Below are 19,445 nucleotides of genomic sequence, written 5' to 3' on the forward strand. Positions count from 1 at the left end.
GCAGAAATCCACTAGCTCACTCCTCAGCCTCCTTTCTCTGAACCAGCAAGCCCAGAATCCTCAGCCACCCCTCCTAGGAGGTGCATCCAGCCCTTCCCCTCCTCTGGACACTCTCAAGTACCTGAATCTGAAACACAATCTAATCTGACAGGCCAGACTGTTTTAATCTCTGGTATGAGAAATGCACAATCAGATAAAGGAGTGATTAAACAAGAATTAGGCTGACCAAGTTCATTATCTATGAGTTATGAAAACACACTTTGAGGATTAAGAAGAAATCCAGACTGTAAAATGACCAATTTCAAGACAAAAACCAGAACAGGGCAGTACAATTGCTCAATATACAACAGTTATAATTTTGTGGATTGTTAAACTGATGAAACAAGTTCCATCTTACTGGTAAAAGGAGTAAATTTCCCCCCTTTATAAGGTCAATATTTATTAGCTGAGATAATATAACCACACTGTGGGATGCTGAAATGCTTTCCTAACCAAAAAAAAAAAAAACAAAACTCTCCACAGACCTCATTCTGTCCTTAATGAACTCAAGTCTCAAATGGCAAAGATTATGAACACATGCTTGTAAAATTCTTGTCATGACTTTGCTGGAGCCCTTTCTGCAGTGGAGGATGCTGCCTGTTAGAAATTCATCCCCTTTACAATTCAGCACAAAAGCAAAAATTACATATTTCACAGTAAATTTGACTGTCCCATCTGCAGCAAACATGAGATGCCTTTCTTTGACTTTCTTACGTATGTTCTTTATAATCCAATACTTTCAGATTTTAACATTTTTAAAGAAATATGACAGAACAGACTGAGAAGGAAATTTAGTTGAACAGCTATTCGTAATTCCCTCTAGGAGATGTGCCTGAGACATCAGTCTGGACATTATGAATTAATCCAGAGGAGGCTGTTGGGTTAATCATAGAGCTGGAGCAGCTCTTCTCTGGAGCCAGGCTGAAAGAGCTGGGGGTGTTCAGCTTGGAGAAGAGAAGAGTGTAGGGAGACCTTAGAGCCCCTTCCAGTGCCTAAAGGGACTCTGAGAGGGATGAAGAGGGGCTTTGGACAAGGGCCTGGAGTGACAGGACAAGGGGGAACAGCCTTAAAGGAGAGCAGGGTTAGATGGGATATTGGGAAGAAATTCTTCCCTATGAGGGTGGTGGGGCCCTGGCACAGGGTCCCAGAGAAGCTGTGGCTGCTCCTGGATCCCTGGAAGTGTTCATGGGCTTGGAGCACCCTGGGATAGTGGAAGGTGTCCCTGCCCATGGCAGGGGTTTGGAACAAGATAAGCTTTAAGGTGCCTTCCACCCCAAACCACCCTGATCCTATGATTATTCTATTTTCCTCTCGGACCAGCTCTGTCTTGGATGTTATATTTTATTTGGATATCAGTCCAATTTTTTTTTAATGTTTAGCTGACAATTCAATGTCTTCTTCCTGAGACAAAGACCTTTCCCTCAAACTTGGAATAACCGATTATTTTGTACTTGCTTATAGACTGACAAGCTGAAGATGTTTCTTTTCTTTCTGTATTGTTTTTGGATATTCCTGAGCTCCATTGATCAGCAGCCTTCTCATCACATATGAATGTTTAGAAACCCCTCAACTCTTGAATTATTCTGCACCCTGGGACCAGCTGCATCCTCTTACCTAAAGAATTTCAACCACCAATTTACTCAGCTGGGAAAACCAACAAACAGGATGACACACATGATCTTTGAGCAGGAATTCAGAATCACAGATTTACAGAATCACTTGGCTGGGAAAGACCCTAAAGGTCACAATGAAGTCCAATGGTTGACCCAGCACTGCCAAGTCCACCTCTCAACTATGTCCTTAAGTGCCACATCTACACATCATAAATGCATCCAAAGGTGACTCAACCACTTCCCTGGGCAGCCTGTTCCTTGTTTGCCTCGTTCTCATGACAGAGCTTTACAGTAGGATTTTGATGGGAAAATTACGAAACTGAGAAAGAAAAAAAAAATTTAAAATAAAGATTAAAGTATTTTAAATAAACCCAGGAGTTTTTCAAGTTGACTCCACAGCTTGTTGCCTTTGTGGTTTTAGTTCAGAAAACATGTGGAGGCATCTCAGACAGATGCAAAGGTGTAAAAACCCAGCTTAGGGCAGAGATCTGTCTCCAATCAAATTGTAAATCATGGGAAACAATGGATCAAGCAGTAAATCTTCCATCAGCATTTGAGTGTTCTTTCTGGAAATGGAAGAATTCCGATTCCAGGCTTGTTCACGTCATTCTCCTGAAAAACACAAAATTCCCCAGCAGTTTTGGGAAAAACCAAACTAATAAATAGGAGAACCTTTAAGAACTGCTTCCAGCAGGTTTTGCAGCAAGTGAAGTCACACAATGGGCATTTAAAAGGCACATCATCCTCGGATTTGCAGTTAGAGCAGTGGAATCTTCCTAGAACAGAAGGGAGGGTGAGGAGAAGGGAAGAGAGAGAGAGAGGGAGGAAATGACTAAATTCCTGTAATCACCTGCGAAAGTCTCATGTATCCACACTTCCAGTGCAGTCCAGAAAACAATGATCATGAGTGTAAAGGACTACGTCAGAGCCCTGCCATGGTATTTCTTTCAAGTGACCCTCACAGTCTCTTGGTGCTTCAGATCCCAGTAGGAACTCGAGTTACATCCTTCCTTTACAAGGAAGTTGTCAAGAAAAAAATCCCTAAAGTTCTCAGGAAACTACTACAGCATTGTGACGAAGACAATAAAGCACTTTAAGAGCACATGCAAGGTACAGGAAAGTATAGATTCTACTCAGCAAACCACACCAATCACACCTGAACAAATACAGAAACCAGTGGCTTCATACACCATCAGTCTCAGTGTCATTTCTGTGATTTATCTTTATTCCCAAGTATTAGAAAATTACATCCCAAACCTCCCCTGTACCTACCATACTCTGGTTCCATCTCTAGGGGACAGATGGGTACAACTCCAGAGTCTGTGGGTGCTCTCACATTACTGGTGTTTTTGGACACTTCAGTCTTTGGCAACTCAAGTTCACTTTTCTGGCTAAAGCAGAAGGAGGAAATCTTACTCTGAATTTTTTCTGGTGCCCCACTCTTAGAAGGGGCTGCATCTGGGGAGAAAAAGAGAAAACCAGTGTATAAACCTGTATCATGCAGAACAAACACTAACACTCTGCAAAACACAGTCAACAGTAAATTCACCCAGTTGTCATTGTATAAGAAGAAGAAAAAATTTGAAGAACTAGTTTTTTGCCATACTGGTTGGCACCAGATGTTGTTGATAGATACTAACACATTCAATATTACTGAAAGAGACCTCCTGCTCCCATCTCACTTAGATGTCAAAATTCTGCCTTCACCCTTAACACACTTCACAGTTTAAACATGGCAGAACTATAACTAATTTCTTTCTTATTTCCTTGCACTTCCTCATCTCGTGTTACCTTTTATCTTACTCCTGTTTGAGTGTGGTATTTTGAACCCAATGTAGAGATAATCAGTGGCTTTGACTCTCCTTGACAGGCCTCAGGCAGGGCCGTGGGGACTGATAGGACAAGGGCAAATGGCCTCAAACTAAAGGAGAGCAGGTTTAGATTAGAGATTAGGGAGAAATTCTTCCCTGTTTGAACGTGGTCCTGGCACAGTTTGCCCAGAGAAGCTGTGGCTGCCCCATCCATGGGAGTATCCAAGGCCAGGTTGAACAGGGCTTGGAGCAACTTGGTCTATGCAAGATGTCCCTGCCCATTGCAGGGGTGGAACTGGATGAGCTTTAAGGGTCCCTTCCAACTCAAGCCAGTCTGTGATTCTATGACTCTAAGGCTGTTGAGCCCTACCCATCATAATAATAAATAAGGTTCTAAACTTCTGACAACTGTTCATTCCCCACCTTGTATGTGGCTGATTCCTTTTGTGCAGCTCTCCAAGCTCTGGGGTTTCACTTCGCTTTGCTCCAGTTGTTGCAGTTGCTTCTCTCCATCACCACAGACCATTCCAGTCAAATCCTTACACAGCTCTCTGAACTGCTCTTTGTGGTGAGGACGCACGAACATATAAAACCCTGGACAAAAGAAAATAGTATCAAGTGCATAGGAAAATCATTGCCTGGCCATGGAAGTCTCCCCTCCTTTGGAGGGCAGAAATTCTTTGGAAGTTGAGAAATATCAGTTAAGATTCCTCTGAGTATCTTCAGCTTGGTGGAACACTTACTGCTTTTGTGATTTTTGTAATTACAGAGTCTTCTTTGCCAGAAGGCAGATGAGTATTTAGTATTGAAAATAATCTCAATTTATCTTGAAATTCTTCTACTCTCTACAGCTCAGAATGAACACCCACGCCAGCGCTTCACCTGACAAGTGATCAAAGAACATCAGGTACACACAAAAAAATCCAGAGAGACTCTCAGGAAGGAAATTTCTTGTTACTGCTTGGTTGACAAGGATTCACAACACAATAAAGAAATTCTAAAAAACCCCAATTATGACTTACTGCCAAGCACAGACAATTCTGCCTCAAAATCCTCTGAGGTCAAAACATCTGCTCAGTAGAGACAGTGACTGTGAAAGAGCGCTCAGGGGGAGGTTATGACTCACGGCGTCACAGCTCATCTTCCTCCCACTCTCCACTTTGCTAAGACTAATCTAACTAGTTAACACACCACAAAAGGGGTATTCTCTCACTAACTGCAGACTATGGTATCTGTTCAAGGCCAGTGGAATATCTATGGTTATCTGCTAGAGATAACAAACAAAATTCCATCAGCATTTCCCAGCATACACAGAATGCATCATTTCCAGCAGAATAGCTACCCCAGAAACATGGGAGAAGGTAGAACTGAGGTATCACATCACACAAGGTATCACCATTGAGGCAGTCAAGATCAGCATATAATACCTCTTCTTTTTCTTCTTTTAAACAATTAAGTCCAATTCCAAATTTTAAAAATCTGTAGTTCCCTAAACGCCCCCCATCACTAAACCCATGAAAGGAAAATAAAACAAAACAAAACAAACCACTTTAGAGAAAATAAATTAAGACCCAGTTAAAGAAATCTTTTCAGCTGAAGCTATGCAAAAGAATAGTAAATCAAAAGCCTGACAGCTTATCCTGAAACCTGGAAGTGATCTAAGAACTTAGCACCAGTATAGCAATCATTGGTCATAGGACAACACTGACTATTGAACTGACCCAATTTTATTCATTTCTAAAGAGCAATTGTAGTAACTGAGGAAAAAAAAAAAACAGTCACGGAAGCATCTGACTGGTTAGCTTGGATGAAGGTTAGGATTGGAATTACTGAGGTCTTGTGTTTTTAATGGACGATTTCTATCTGAACAGAGATAACATTTTATAACCTTGACATTGCTTGCTCTCTGAATGGCATTCATTGAACACATTGTTCCTGCTGCTTCACTGATTTGGGTAGCTAAACCAAAAGGTGAGACCTCACAAGAGATCACAGCACCCACATTTCCCTTTCAAATAAATAAGAGCTATTCTAAAATAAAGCCTTACTCTGCAGGAGATGAAAGTCCTGTGGCCTCTCTGTGGTGAGGGCTGCTATCACTGACACCATGGCATCATAATTATCTGTCTTCTTGTAAGCCAGCAGAGCCTCATAGAACTGGCTGTAGCTGCTTTTGTCCAAAGCCCTCTGCACATCACTGAGATAAGCAGTCCTGAGGACCTGGTGATGCTCCCTCCTGGAGCCTGGAGCCTTTTCAGCCTCTTTCCTTGGAGCTGCACTGGCATTCTGCCCTGAGAGACAAAGAACATGTGAGCAGGGGTTGAGGAACAGAGACAAACAGGTCACTCCTTCATCATATCCACTCCTCACTCCATTTGAAGGGAATTCCTGAACTACTTCGAAGTGGTGAAGCCAACCCCACCTGCCCAGCCATACACCTCCCTGTGGCATGGCCTGAACTGCTCCTGGAAATGGCAAGGGAGCAAAAATATTCTGGGGGTCACTTCTAGCATCTCCTGGAGCTCCCTGATCATTTATAATGGAGAAATGTGTCAGAAGGTCACTAGGGAATGAGGAAAAGGGGCACGGAGGTCAGCAGTAAATCAGGTTTTGTGGTCTACTGAAGGAGCAAAAACATCTTAAACAGATGGGTTAACCAAAACCAACTCTGCTGGCCTGAAATGGGCAATTTTAAACTACAGATTCCTCACTCTTTAACAGTAAAACAGACAAGGGATGGGGTGTATGTTTCCCAAAAGGAAAACAATGTCCAAAAATACTATCTAACCTGAAACAACACAAGAGCAATGTAGGAAGTCTGCAAAAGGTAGGAGCAGCTCAGAACATCCTGCTAAATGCCAATTTCTGGTATGTTTTAGAGAAAAAAAGTTATGGTTTGCATTATCACAGGCATGCAAATACAAATGCAGGATATGATAAGAAACTGATTTAAATTAACCTGCCATATCTCTTGGTATCTGGGTCTTTAATAGTCATTTATTGGATGATAAGGATAATTAGGTTTCAAAACACAAGCTCCATTCAATTTGCTGGAAGGGAAAAAACCTGGGTGTGAATTTTATAATCAGCTTTTATTGCATATCATAGAGCTTTCTTATATTTCCACAGAAGCATCATCTTCTTAAGGAGTCAGGCACAGAAATAACACATCCATTTACTCCTATTATTTTCTCAATTACTTTTATGGAAACAAGTTTCTGAGAAACCATTCTAATGGTTTCAGGGCAAGATAATTACTAAAGACTCTTTTATTAAAATTTTCTCAAAATACAAAAGAAAATGGGAAAACAAATCAAAAGAAACATTATGGTTTCACACATGAAAAGCATTTCAAGCTTTCCAGGAAACTTTTTTTTTTTGCTTTTTTAAAGAAGGGATTAGCATTTGACTATTCTTTGTCCTCTAAAGAAAGAATTCTAAGCTGTCCAATGATCCTACTCATTTCCTCATGAGAAACACAAAAAATTCACAGCTGTTCTCTGGAAAACCCATAATTAAATAATAAATGAACCCATGAGTTTGAAGATAAATACTGGACCAGAGTGAGATTAGAGGGATAACATTAGAGAGATTACATTTACTACTCTGCTTCTGCAGAAAAAACACGCTTTTCACAAAGGGAGTGTACCCATGATATCAAGAACAAAATGAAACAGTTTCTTCATACCTGAATTCATACTGATGTAATCTTAACTCACACTCCTTAACAGGCTCCCTTTCATGGACCCTGAACAAACAGGAAGCTCAGCAGACCTGTGCTCAACCCCCACCTTTCCCAGCTCAGTCTCTAGTACAAATGTCTGGCTTCAGCTGGATCTACCTGCATTTAATTTACTGACTTTTGTGTTTTGTTTTGCACAATCCTTGCTGAAAATTCTGAATTACCATCCCTCCCACCTACAGAGAGTGATGTGCTAGGTGAGCATGAAGAACACTGGAATGCCCCAGGAGAACTTCCAGTCAGTGATGAAATAAAACAGAGTAGACTAGGTTCTTATTAAACATGGAGGGTACCTGCAGAATTCAGTCCTGTTGCCAAGTGGGATCCTCCTTGGTTCAGGTGGAGCCCAGGGTTCAGCTGAGCACACGAAGCCTTGGAGAATGTACTTTTCTGCTGGCTTTGTTTTTCTTCTGTTAAATGAAACGAATCCATTACCAATGAATTTAGGGAAGAATGAACATGGAATGACGCATTTCAAAGTGTGCCACCCTGTGCTGAAAACATCTGAGCAACCCAGAGAAGCTGTGGCTGCCTCATCTCTGGAAGTGTCCAAGGTCAGGTTGGACAGGGCTTGGAGCAGCCTGGGACAGTGGAAGGTGTCCCTGCCCGTGGCAGGGGGATGGAACTGGATGAGTTTTAAGGTCCCCTTCAACCGAAACCAGTCTGGGATTCCACACAGATTTATGTATCTGATGCTGAGCTAATACCCCACTTTTTCAGAACTTTACTGCTCCAGGATTTCACAGATTTTTCAAGTTCTGTGAGGACAAAAATCACCCTCTGTTGACAATTCCGGTGGTACTTTGTGGGCAGAAAAGAAGACAAACACAAGGTTTTTCAGTTCCCCAGACTAAATGATTTAAGGAGATCAGTAAAATCTCCTTTTGAAACAAAATGACATCATTATCAACTCTGCAGTAACCAATGCTCAGGCATCTGCATAGCTCAAGGGAAGGCAAGAGGATCATGGAGAGCAGAGACTTAGCACAGCATGGATTAAATCCAACTTCCCTGCATTTCTACATATCAGACACATCCTGCTCTATGACTGGGTGAACATTTGTCCTTCAAATGACACAACTGAACCAAGCTCCTCACCCATTCTCTTGGCCAGGATCTCCCTCTCCTCCCGGGGGAGGCTGTGCTCAGGTTTGTAGCCACAGCCCACTCCAGTCAGATTGCAGCACGCTTCATCAAACTGCTTTTTGTGCTGGGGTCGAACAAACTGGTAAAAATCTTGCATCAGAGAAAGGGAAAAGAGTGCAAAAAATAAAGAAAGAAAAAAATCAATCCACAATTGATTTAATAAATAATATATTCTATTATATTCAGTGGCAATAAATGCTACTGAAATCTACAACAGCAGAACTTCAAGGTTAGATAAAAAGGTGGAACTAAATAAATTAAAATCTAAATGGTTTTATCTAATATGTATACAATAAGCATATTTAGAAATTGCACAAAGGTCAGCTGTCATCCAAACATTAAGCAATATTATCACCAGTAGGTAAAAATTCATTTTTTCAGTGTAAATATAAAGTAACTCACCTCTAAATGAGACAGCCCTTGAGGTGCCTCACAAACCATCATATCCAATTAACTGCCAGGCTGATACTTTAAACAACTGATGAACTTAACTTTACACCTCATGTTACTTCCTCACCACAAAATGCTGGCCAACCAGAACCCTAAATATCAAATCAACTTTAGGTTTCAGGAACCTGACAGTTTTAAAAAATAGCAAATTGGGAAAACAAGTGACTGAGCTTCCCATTATTTAACCTTAGAACTTCCCTGAAGCAATTTACAAGATGTGTAACTACAAATTTATTATTTCAGTTGATGAAAAAGACACAGAAAAATCTGTCCATTTGTTCACAAGCTGAGAGGGTAATGAAAAATTACACAGAAAATACTGTTAAACTAGAAGAAATCTTGGTGGGAATTCAGTTCCTGTCAGTACAGTTGTTAAAAGGTAATTAGAAACCAGCTAATGCAGTAACTAGCCACGTTTGCCCAGTTCCTTTGTTTTATACTAACAATTATTTAAACAGAAAAATTGTCTATATATTCTGAATATTTACTGCTTTAGCACTGAACCCTTATGAAGGCATCTCTCCAACTCACACAGCCACGCTCTTGATCTCCGAAATTACCAGGAATAAGTCAGTGTACTTTTAGACAAGGTTTAAAATAACACAAACTTCCATGGAATATCATTTTCTTCAAGTCAAGATGTGAGCTAACACATTTAGATTTATGAGATTCTTCTGTGTTATCTGGGGATGTAAAGTGGTGAATCATCCTAATTGAGCTGCATTTCACATCTAAAACACTTTTAAACACGCTTGAGTACTGCAGAAGACGAAAGACGCTTCTACAAATACACCAGGGATACACAAACATTCTGATGTACCTCGCAGCAAGATGTGCTTTTTTTCATCCTCTAAGAAGAGGGAGCTCATTTGGGACAGCATGGCATGGAAGTCATCTGTTTTCTTGTACTGCTGCAGGGCCTTGGAGAAGAGCTCGTAGTTCTGCTGGCTCAGGGTGTCCTTCACCGTGGCGATGTACAACGTGGCTCGCGCCTTCTTGGGCTCCGCCGGCTCCGCTCTCCGCTCCTGCTGCAAGGCAGGAAAGGCTCCTCAGTAAAAAGCACCACTTGAGGAGTTCCTTTCAGGTGGATGCACTACAATTCCAACAGCACATGGGATAATGAAAGGATTCATAGAACTGCTGGGGTTGGAAAATTCCTCTAAGATCATCCAGTGCAATGGCCCAGCCAGCAGCACCACTGTGCTCGCCACTAAACCATGAATATTTTCACTTAGCAGGTTGTGGTTATGGCAGTCACCCCCATAATCCACATATTATTCACCTTCCCCACTGGCAAAACAGACGGCTTCAGGGAAAAATTCCTAGAGAAGGCAGCCAAGTATCATTGCACAATTCTATTCTTAGGAGAATTTACTCCAAAACTGGAGGCTGAGCTGACTCATCATGACATCATATAGCAACAAACTGCAAACACAACCTTCTCCATGAACCTGTTCTCTTCCTTGTCTTCTCGAGGTATTATCAGCTTCAGGATCAGTTTCGTTTGCCAGGTGCTTGGCAGATTGACAGACAAGGATCATCCAGTTAGGACAGCACCTTGGACAACTACTGGCACTCACATCACCCAGGGAATTCTCCTGAATTTACTGTGACTTAAGCAATTAGTTGCATAATGAGTTAACTAGGTCTGGAGACAGGGCAAAACAATAATGCACAGCTGCAGAGCTAAGTAACACACAACCATGACCCACCTCAGGGGGATGATGGGATCCCTTACCCCAAACTGGTCAGTTCAACCATTTGAGGCTCTACCAGAGCAGTTGAACTTGCTGATCATTGTAGGTCCCTGCAACTAAACTATTTCATTTTTATTAAAAAAAAAAAAAAAAAAAAAAAAAAGAAACCACTCTGTTCAAATTGTTCACAAAGCAACCAGTGTCAGAAAACAATTCTTTTCCCCTACCCCCTATGTGAACCTGTGCTTAATTTGGTCTGAGATGTCTGGATTTGGGAAAGAGCATAACAAATGGCTTTCAGATGTACAATGAAGAATATTTACAATCTGGAGAAAAAACACACTTGTTCTGGCATCTGTCTGCCTGGAAATTTCCAATTCAGTTTAAAGCAATCTACAGATCAAAGGGATGGCACAGGGAAACACATACTGTATTGCTGACTAGCTTTATTTTTTTCCTTCCTCCTTTCTGCTCATCTGTTAATCTCTTCTCATACTGAAGGGAAAGTGTGGACAGACGATGTGCCTGTGAAAATGAAAAGAAAGTAAGGTACAAAAAAATGCTTTTCAGAGTTATTCCCCATTTAATTTAGGTATTTCCAGCAGTAAAATTTGCTAACCCAGTTTGTTACAATGATTTAGGTTGATTTGTTTCACTTCCTTCAACAGTGTCATAGAGCCTGGGCACATACCTGCTTCTAGAGGATAGAAATTTACTGGCCAATTCATAGAGGCCAAGCCAGAAGAAATTAAAGACAAAGTTGGTCTTGAGAGTACAAAGTCCTGACTAAGCAAAGCTGGACTCACAGTAGACTGTTCCAAGGCAGCCTGAGCGTGTACACAGACCTGTGTGTAACTGGTGGCTCACAATCCCCTTCACTTTCCTGCCTGAACTCCCTGTACGTCAGGGAATGAAGAATTGGAATATAAAGCAAATATAAATAAAATATTTATGATACAAGCAGTGAGTCAGAGAAATTGTCAAAACTATCTTCTTAATCCTGTGCTATGTATAGGCAGCACCTTGAAAAGCACAATTCAGCAGAAATAAGGCTTCCTAGACACGAGTTACAGTTTCCTAGTAACTCCCAAGGGAATCTGAGTACAGGGAGCGGTTATTATTTAAATAGATTGAGAAATTATTACTTGCATTGTGAATTTTTGAGGTGACTAAGCAAATTCTTTCAGAATGAGGGCAGCTAAATTTTCATTTTTTAGGAAACAAGAATATGGTGTAACTTTGATAAAAAGAAAAATTTCACATAGACACTACGCTGGATGGTAAAGATAAAAAATGACACCAACCCCATCCTCAGTCCAAATCCAGCACTCAGTGCTGGCCTCAGAGTGAAAGCTGGCTGCCTGAGAGCCACTGCCTGTCTCAGGACTACACTCACCAGACTGCTGGGGCCAGGTCACCAATCTGGGAGCAGCACAGGATGACCCCAGAGCTCTCCACAAGGATCAATGCCAAATACGCAAATGGGAAATGGACCTGAGAGACTGCCAAGGCATTGGTCTGTCAGCTCATCTGACTCCAGGAAATGCTGAGCTCTGCCAAAAGCACTGCAGCTGTGCTAGGAATATTCTGTAGCTGAGTTACCAAGTCCCTGGAAATGTGCCAGGCTTTCCAAAGAATAGGTTTTGGTGTCTATGTCATGGCTCCCCAATGGGTGACAGAGCCCACTTCCCACTAGGCTACACACAAGTTAAATATTTGCTGCCCTTTGTACATTCCCTGTTTTGTACGTGTCTCCATTCATGTCCTTGGGCCTACTCAGATATTCCCCAGATACTCCTACATTTACATATTTTACCTCAGGCATTCTTCCCCTAAGGGAACTGCTTAGGAATGCTGCAATAGGCATTGCTGAAGTCCATAAATGGGTCTGCAAGTAGCAGTAAAATACTCCAGCCAGGTAAGGGAGCCACCCCTCCAACTACTGCAAACAGGGACTTGGAGAAAGCAAGAACACAGCCCAAACACGGGTGTATCAAAAATACCAATCCAAGAGGAAAGAAAATTAACAGCACAGAAGCAGTTTTGTTTATCTTAATGTGATAGTGGATTTTTGATTCAGATAAAATATTCCACAAGTCAGCAACATTCTTTCTCTGGGGCAAATCAAAGATTTTCATATGAAAACACAATTTCTAATCCTCTCCCACCCTTTTTTGAATTCAATATTTGGTCTCATACCAAGTGCTGACACAGACTCCTCCATCCAGGACAAATTGTGTATTTACAAACCTCTTCTCTGAAAGTTCCTTGCGCCTCAGAAAGTGTTGTTAACTTCCAGGAATCATCCTGGTCAGCAGCATTGGAGCAAAGAACAAGCACAAACCTGTTTATCTACTTGAAAGTGGCAGAGAAACCCTTTGATTAATTTAGTTATGAGAACTGGCAGCTACTGGTGCTGATTACTGTGAGCTTTTCTTGAAAGAGGGCTGAGCTGGTTTTCTTGACATCAAAACCATTTTGCTTTAGAGCCTGCAATTTTTACTTATAAGGAAGGATTTTGCCATTACCTGTTCCTCTCCTGGCAAATCAGTTTCCTCCTCTGCATCTTCATTGCTCTTCTCACTGCGCTCCAAGGCATCCAAGAGCCCAACACATTTTCTTCGGGGTGAGACAAACTCTTGCTCATATTCCACACATAAGCTGGGTGCTCCATCTCCATTTACTGCCATCACAGCAGAACACAGCAGGCAAATTAACATCCCACATTCTCTCCTGCATTTTCTTTAATTTAGTGTCTTATGAAGCAATCCATAAGTATGTGTTGGTGAATCAAACGATCTTCCACCTCCGGCAAAATGCATTATATAAGAAGACTGCTTTTATATATCAATTCCAAACTTGCTCAAGCATTTGTTACCACAATCTGGCAGATTGCTCTCAAACTTTTCCTTAAGTGATGGTGACATATAACCCCCAAATGGCTTAGGATCAATGGGGAAAAGTCTTACTGCAGCAGCTGTCTCAATTGTTTTAGATTTATGGATTTTTCCCAAAACAGAGCTGCAGAGTTTTAAGAGATTCTGGTACAAAACATGATTTATTATTTTTTAACAGAGTAAGTTTTCTTAAAGCCTACAATTCTTATAGTATCAATACCCATAAGACAAAGTCACCAAGATCCCAAATTACATATTCTCACTAATCAGAATCCAGGTTTCAAATATAAGAATTTTGACCTGTAAGCAGGGTTAAATTAGTATCAGAGCTTGATATTTCTGTAAGGCATTACCTTCAAAATGTATTTCCACTACTTCGAAATTACTCCAACAGTCAGTTACGAAGGAAAGTCATTATTTTGAGAAGAATGGGAGCGTATTACGTACACTATTACTACAGGGGAGTTTGATGTAACAGCTGATGCAATGCACCTGAAAATCTCTATTAAACAGGAAATGCAGCTTCTTCCCTTCACCTCGTCACACATTCCAGCCCATCCTTTGAGATGGATCTACAGTGTATGAAAGGTAAATAAACTGCTTTAGCAAATCCCAGCTGCTCACTCTGCAACTGCACAAAAGATGGACTCAAATCAAAGGAAGGAGCAAAAAGTGCACAGTTGGAAACTGAGAGGAGGGAAAAAAGTGGTGGCCAAAGTAATCCCTTTTAACAACAACTAGCATTCAGACTGGCTGTTACCAATAGGTAAGGCTTTATAAAACTTTATAAAGCCTTACCTATCAGTAACAACTGGATTAAATGTAATGTGAACTCACCCTCACACTCATAATTGATTAGGAACCACAGCTTTAAACAAACTTCACCGTTCTGTTCCAAACCAGCAGTCTAGAGTGCTGAAAGAATATCTGACCCGAGAAATGCTTTATTCTTTGGCATTGGCTACCCACAAGATTTTAAATATTGTTTTGTTCCCATGTCCTTTTTGTTTTCTTAGATAGATTACTAAGCAAGAGTCATCTATACAACAAGATGGAAGGAGGAGATACGGAAGTCAGTGCTAGGCAGAAAGAGACCTCCAGTTCTTATCTTCCAAACTATCTGTGATACTCCACAAAAAACTCCCCTTCCTCTGTGGGACACTTTTGTCAGCCCTATCTGCATCTTTTCTCTGCAATTGCAACTGTCTCCCTCCATTTTCTAACGCTTAACTATGTCCCTTCTGACCAGACTTTTACATTAGTCTTAAGCTCTCCTTGCTTTCTCTCCCATTTCAGTTTCTAGCCTCTTGATTCTCCTTTTCATGGTTCACCTTAAAACAAAATGGTGTTATCTGTGAAGACTCAAACATTACCTTTCCTTTTTCTCTTCAAACTTGGAACATGGTCATCCAGGTTTTTAGCTTTTTGCAGAGAGAGGATTTGCTCAGAGGAAGTAGATGGTGTTGCACTGCTTTCACTTAGGGAACCAGTATGTCCAGGAGGGCGCTGAAGCAGGGGTGGAGGCATCTGCAAGCAGTTTACAAAAAGCCACTTTTCCACTCCATCTGTGACCAAAAATCTCAGCAACAATCCAAAGACATCTCCTTTTCCCCAAATAACCTTTGGTAGCAAGACACACGCTGGGTTTATGGGCTCTTGAAAAAAGGATCACACAGCTCACAAGTGACACAGCTGAAGTGCAGTAAGCAGGCTTAACTCTAAGTGACCTGGTACCAGAAGAAGGATCATGACCTGCTAAAGAACAATCACTCCCTAATGCTATCCCTGCAACAGCTTCCCCTGACAAAGCACGTCGGGTTGTGGTTTTGATTTACCATTAAACTCTCACTCATGATCAGAAAAGATCATCAAGTCTTCAATATCTATCATCTGTAACTAATTAGCCAGAACAACTTGTATTTGGCAAAAGCATCTTCTAGGAAGCTGTCCAAGTCTGTATATGAAATTTCAAGTGCTTATTTTAATCTTAACCTCCATTTTGTTGAAACCAAAGAATTTCCCATTCTGGCTTCCAGCCCGTTTCTTGCTATGACTTTCTCCAGAGAATCAGGAAGCTTTTTTACAATATTACTTTTCAAATTAAGGAACTATTACAGACAACATCAGCTTCCTAATGCTAATAGAGAAACTGTTCTAGTAAAGATGACCCAGTGATGAACTGCAATAACAACTGATGGTTTCTATTATTCTTTAGTACTAGTCAGCTGCAATTTAAATTTTGGGGTATGATTCTTCCACACATACAACCTCTCCCTGAGACAGAAAGCTTCTAGATGCCAATATCAGTTCCAGGATTTGCATACCAGCCAAAAAATACATATTTATTTAGGAGGAACTGGAAGAGGAAGTTATTTTTGTGATCTAACCTAATGAGTTGCCGAGCCTAAGAACAACATCCTGTCCCAGATCACTCATGGAGAAAGATGAGGCATACCTCCTTTCCAGTAAATCTTCCAGAGTCTAGAAATGACAAGTGACCTCACGTTGGGCAGGTTTGTGAGGAGCAGAGAGCTGGACTCAGTGATCCTTAGGTGTCCCTTCCAATTTGAGATTATCTGCAATTCTCTCACATCTCTCACCTAGCTTAGCATTCCCAGTTTCCAACACTGTTCAGGAAAGTTATTTATTTTGTGGGGTTTTTTTAAAGACACTCACAATTTCTTGAGCAACACGGAAGAAAAGGGAGACGCTTCTGACCGCGTGCCCAAAGTTGTCATAAACGTTCACGTAGGGACGGACCCACGAAGGCAGCTTGTCTCTGACATCACAAGTTGTGAACCTGGGCAGGATGGGAAAACCTGAGAATTATTTGCCAGGTTGGGCTAAATTAATTAAACAAACCCTAGGTCACTATCCAAAAGGATAAGAGAGGAGCAGCACACAAATAAAGGCGTAACAGTGCTGTAAATATAATAGGGTGATGCCTTCACTCAGGAGAAAAGGGCTTTGCTGATTCCATGTACTATCAATTAAACTCTTGTTGCCTATAATATCCACATTCTATTAATTAGCATTACAGAAATGGATATTAATGCAGTATAATATTAATATAGGATATGATTATAAATAGTATTGTTTCAGTAATATAATCTGTCCTCCTTTCCATTCTTCTTCTCTCAAAACACTGCAGTGCTGCTGACTGCCATCTCAAATGAAAGATGGACAAAATGCAAGACCATAAGTATTCACATAATTTCCTGTGGTATTACAAACATGAATTCCAAAAATTGGTTTATTTTCCATTAAAATCATTAGCCTCTTTCTGCAGCTGCAAGACTACACAGCTGAAGGTGCAGAAGATAACAATCCAGTTACTTTCTTGAAGGAGGGCAATATTTATATAACTTGTTATATAAATTAATTTTATTATTATGAACTGTAGCCTTTTCTAAACAGCAACATCAGCTGTTTATATTCAAAATACCAACACCTTTGTTGGGATATCAAGCTGTTGATGTTGATGCCCCATCTCTGGAAGTGCTCAAGGCCAGGTTGGATGGGGCTTGGGGCAACCTGCTCTGGTGGAAGGTTGGAAGGCAGGGAGTTGGAGATGAGATGAGGATGAGCTGTAAGGTTCCTTCGAACCCCAAATACTCTGGGATTCCCGAGGCAGGGTTTACCTGTGGTCACACAGGAAGATGGCCCCGTAGTCCTGGCGGTGCCTGATGACGCGGCCGATGGCCTGGTTGACAGCCCGGGACGCCTGCTGACTGTACCACTCACGCCCAGACAGATACTGCCAGAGGCAGGAGGAACAATTAACATCATTTACCAGGTAAAATGGATTCTCTGTGCCATACAGTCACTATTTCTTTACAGTCACAGAATAGATGTTCGATAGTATCAACCAGATGTACTGACAAATCTCTTAAGAGCTGAGGAAAACCAAATACAGGTGGACTCAAAAGTCACACCTGATCTACAGAGCACAGAAAACTCAAGTAGCAATGTCCAGCTGGAGAGTCTATTTCCTATATGGTGCACTCAGAGCCTTGGCAGTACAACACACTCAGCAAATTCTTTAAGATCTGCAGAACAGACTAAATTGCAACATCATTTATTCTTGTGCCTGAAGCAACAGAAGCCAAACCCAAAGACCCCTACACACACCACACTTCCATAACAATAATTCCCAAAGCAGCACAGGCCATTCTTCTTGCCCATACTCTCTCTGGATTAAAAACATCCCTCAGAAAGAGGGATGGATAACAAACATACCAAGATTTTGACTTAAAATTTAATTACATCCTTTTTTGGGGCCTATATTTAAGACTGTGCCAGAATTTGGACCCCTAAAGACTACAAAAAAAAGTGGCTCTATTTGTGACAAATTCCCAAGGCTGTTTGAATTTTTGATATTCGTGGTCCCACGAGGCTGAGAAGACAACAAAATCCAAAACCCACAGGGACAAGAGGGAGAACCAAGGACACAAACATGCAAACAGCCAAGAGTGAGAAGCTGCCCAGTCTTACCTGTGCACCTGCACCTCTTCTTCTCATCTCATCCAGGAATTGCATCTTTAAAATGACTCTGGGCTCCATACGAGGGGGAAATGGAAGCCCAGTAATGATGACTCCTCGTCCATTTATGTCTGCAAAGTCCAAGCCTTCACTGGCCTGCAGGGACAGAGTTTTCCTTCATCAACAGGGTTTGAAGTGACATTTCAGTAGCTGTTGGCATTTTTCTCCATTCAATTAATTCCCTGGCCAAGTGCAGTTTATCAATAGTTTCAATGAATAGTTTCAACTAGATTTTTTTTTTCTTTCATTACCAGGAGTTTAAACTTGGCTTTTTCCTCTGCCAAAGAACAGCTCAGCCAACCCTCTTAATGGCTGTCTTGTTCCTGGATAAGAACAGCGGCATTGAGACATGTCAACACCTTTGTTTAAACCTTCCAGAACCCTGAGTTGTTGACAAGACATAATACATTCTCTGACAATAAAAATTAACAGAATCATTTCAAAGCAAGAACAGCAAGCCATCAGATTCACCAGACCACAGTGCCATGTCCAGCAGCTGTGCTGGACATCAAGTATTTGTCACTCATGTCCCCTGTACAAATTCACTGTGTTGGCAAATCACTTTGTGAAACTAATAAAGTTGAACAGATTGAAAAAAAATAGGGGAAAAAAAAAAAAAAAAAAAAAAAGCTCTTCTGTTTTTCAGCTGAATCATTTTTACAAATCTCAGCAATGAAACTTGAGAGAGCTATGTCTTTTCTTCATTCCAACAGCCTTTTTGGAGGCTGGGAGCAAAATTTCAAAAGAAGTTGGATCTTCTCCTGGTAGACAGTAAACAGCAGCAAAAAGGCTCTAAGAGTAATTTCACAAATATTTCCACTGATAAACATAAGTCAATTTACCAGCACTGGAAGACGCAAAGCAAAGGCCATCAAATGTGTCCACAGAACATGAAATTAATAAAGCAAGTGTTTTAAAGCTAAGCATTATGTTTGATTTGTAGCAGTGTTGTTTTAACTTGTTTCATTACAGTTCTCCAGAACAGCTGTTCTCATCTAATGGGTTATGTTTTCATAAAGCAGCCAACATGAAATACAAGTGTGATGCTCATCCACTTCAGAGAAAGCAAAATGTGTTGTTCCTTTAACAAAAACAGGAGTGAATCATACAGAAATGTTACCTAATTTTGAAAAAGCTTCAGAGCACTTGTTTCTTTCCCGGATATAATTACAGTCAAATAACAGGAATTTATTGAAATCCAAAATGAAGGGTCTTTTTCTATCAATTAGATAATCTGATCTCAGATGAAACAAATTCTCAGTTACATTACCTTGCCCCGACACACTGCCAAAAATGCAGCTCCATTGGACTTAGGACAGGTGACTTTATCATAGTAGGCATCAATAACCTAAAATATAAACAAGTTTAAGAGGAAGAATGGTATTATCCTGTACTAATTAAATTTGACCTGTACATTAAGATCTAAACTGTGATTAATTTGGCTTAGTATAATTGTCTTTACTTTTTACTAATTGCAAACATGAGAAGCCATTTTCTCAGCAAAATCC

At 40.8% G+C, this 19,445-nt stretch overlaps 1 protein-coding gene across 5 annotated transcripts in view; it reads right to left on the reverse strand.

Annotated features, from left to right (window-relative positions):
* RTEL1 (regulator of telomere elongation helicase 1) overlaps positions 1-19,445 on the reverse strand; it is a 45,943-nt gene that overhangs the window by 4,413 nt on the left and 22,085 nt on the right. For 2 of the 5 annotated variants that reach the window (XM_056507148.1, XM_056507149.1), the window contains exons 22-34: positions 19,208-19,285; positions 17,890-18,033; positions 17,037-17,152; positions 16,072-16,195; positions 14,769-14,922; positions 13,027-13,181; positions 10,928-11,023; positions 9,622-9,826; positions 8,304-8,441; positions 7,499-7,615; positions 5,512-5,754; positions 3,887-4,057; positions 2,925-3,110 (exon numbers count right to left, since the gene is read on the reverse strand). In XM_056507148.1, coding sequence (XP_056363123.1) covers positions 2,925-3,110; positions 3,887-4,057; positions 5,512-5,754; positions 7,499-7,615; positions 8,304-8,441; positions 9,622-9,826; positions 10,928-11,023; positions 13,027-13,181; positions 14,769-14,922; positions 16,072-16,195; positions 17,037-17,152; positions 17,890-18,033; positions 19,208-19,285 — 1,927 coding nt within the window. Of the gene's footprint in view, positions 1-2,324; positions 2,429-2,924; positions 3,111-3,886; positions 4,058-5,511; positions 5,755-7,498; positions 7,616-8,303; positions 8,442-9,621; positions 9,830-10,927; positions 11,024-13,026; positions 13,182-14,768; positions 14,923-16,071; positions 16,196-17,036; positions 17,153-17,889; positions 18,034-19,207; positions 19,286-19,445 lie in introns of all 5 variants that reach the window. The other 3 variants (XM_056507146.1, XM_056507144.1, XM_056507147.1) reach the window with 3 other exon arrangements.

The sequence above is a fragment of the Oenanthe melanoleuca genome, chromosome 20, assembly GCF_029582105.1.
Source record: "Oenanthe melanoleuca isolate GR-GAL-2019-014 chromosome 20, OMel1.0, whole genome shotgun sequence".
Classification (NCBI taxonomy): domain Eukaryota; kingdom Metazoa; phylum Chordata; class Aves; order Passeriformes; family Muscicapidae; genus Oenanthe; species Oenanthe melanoleuca.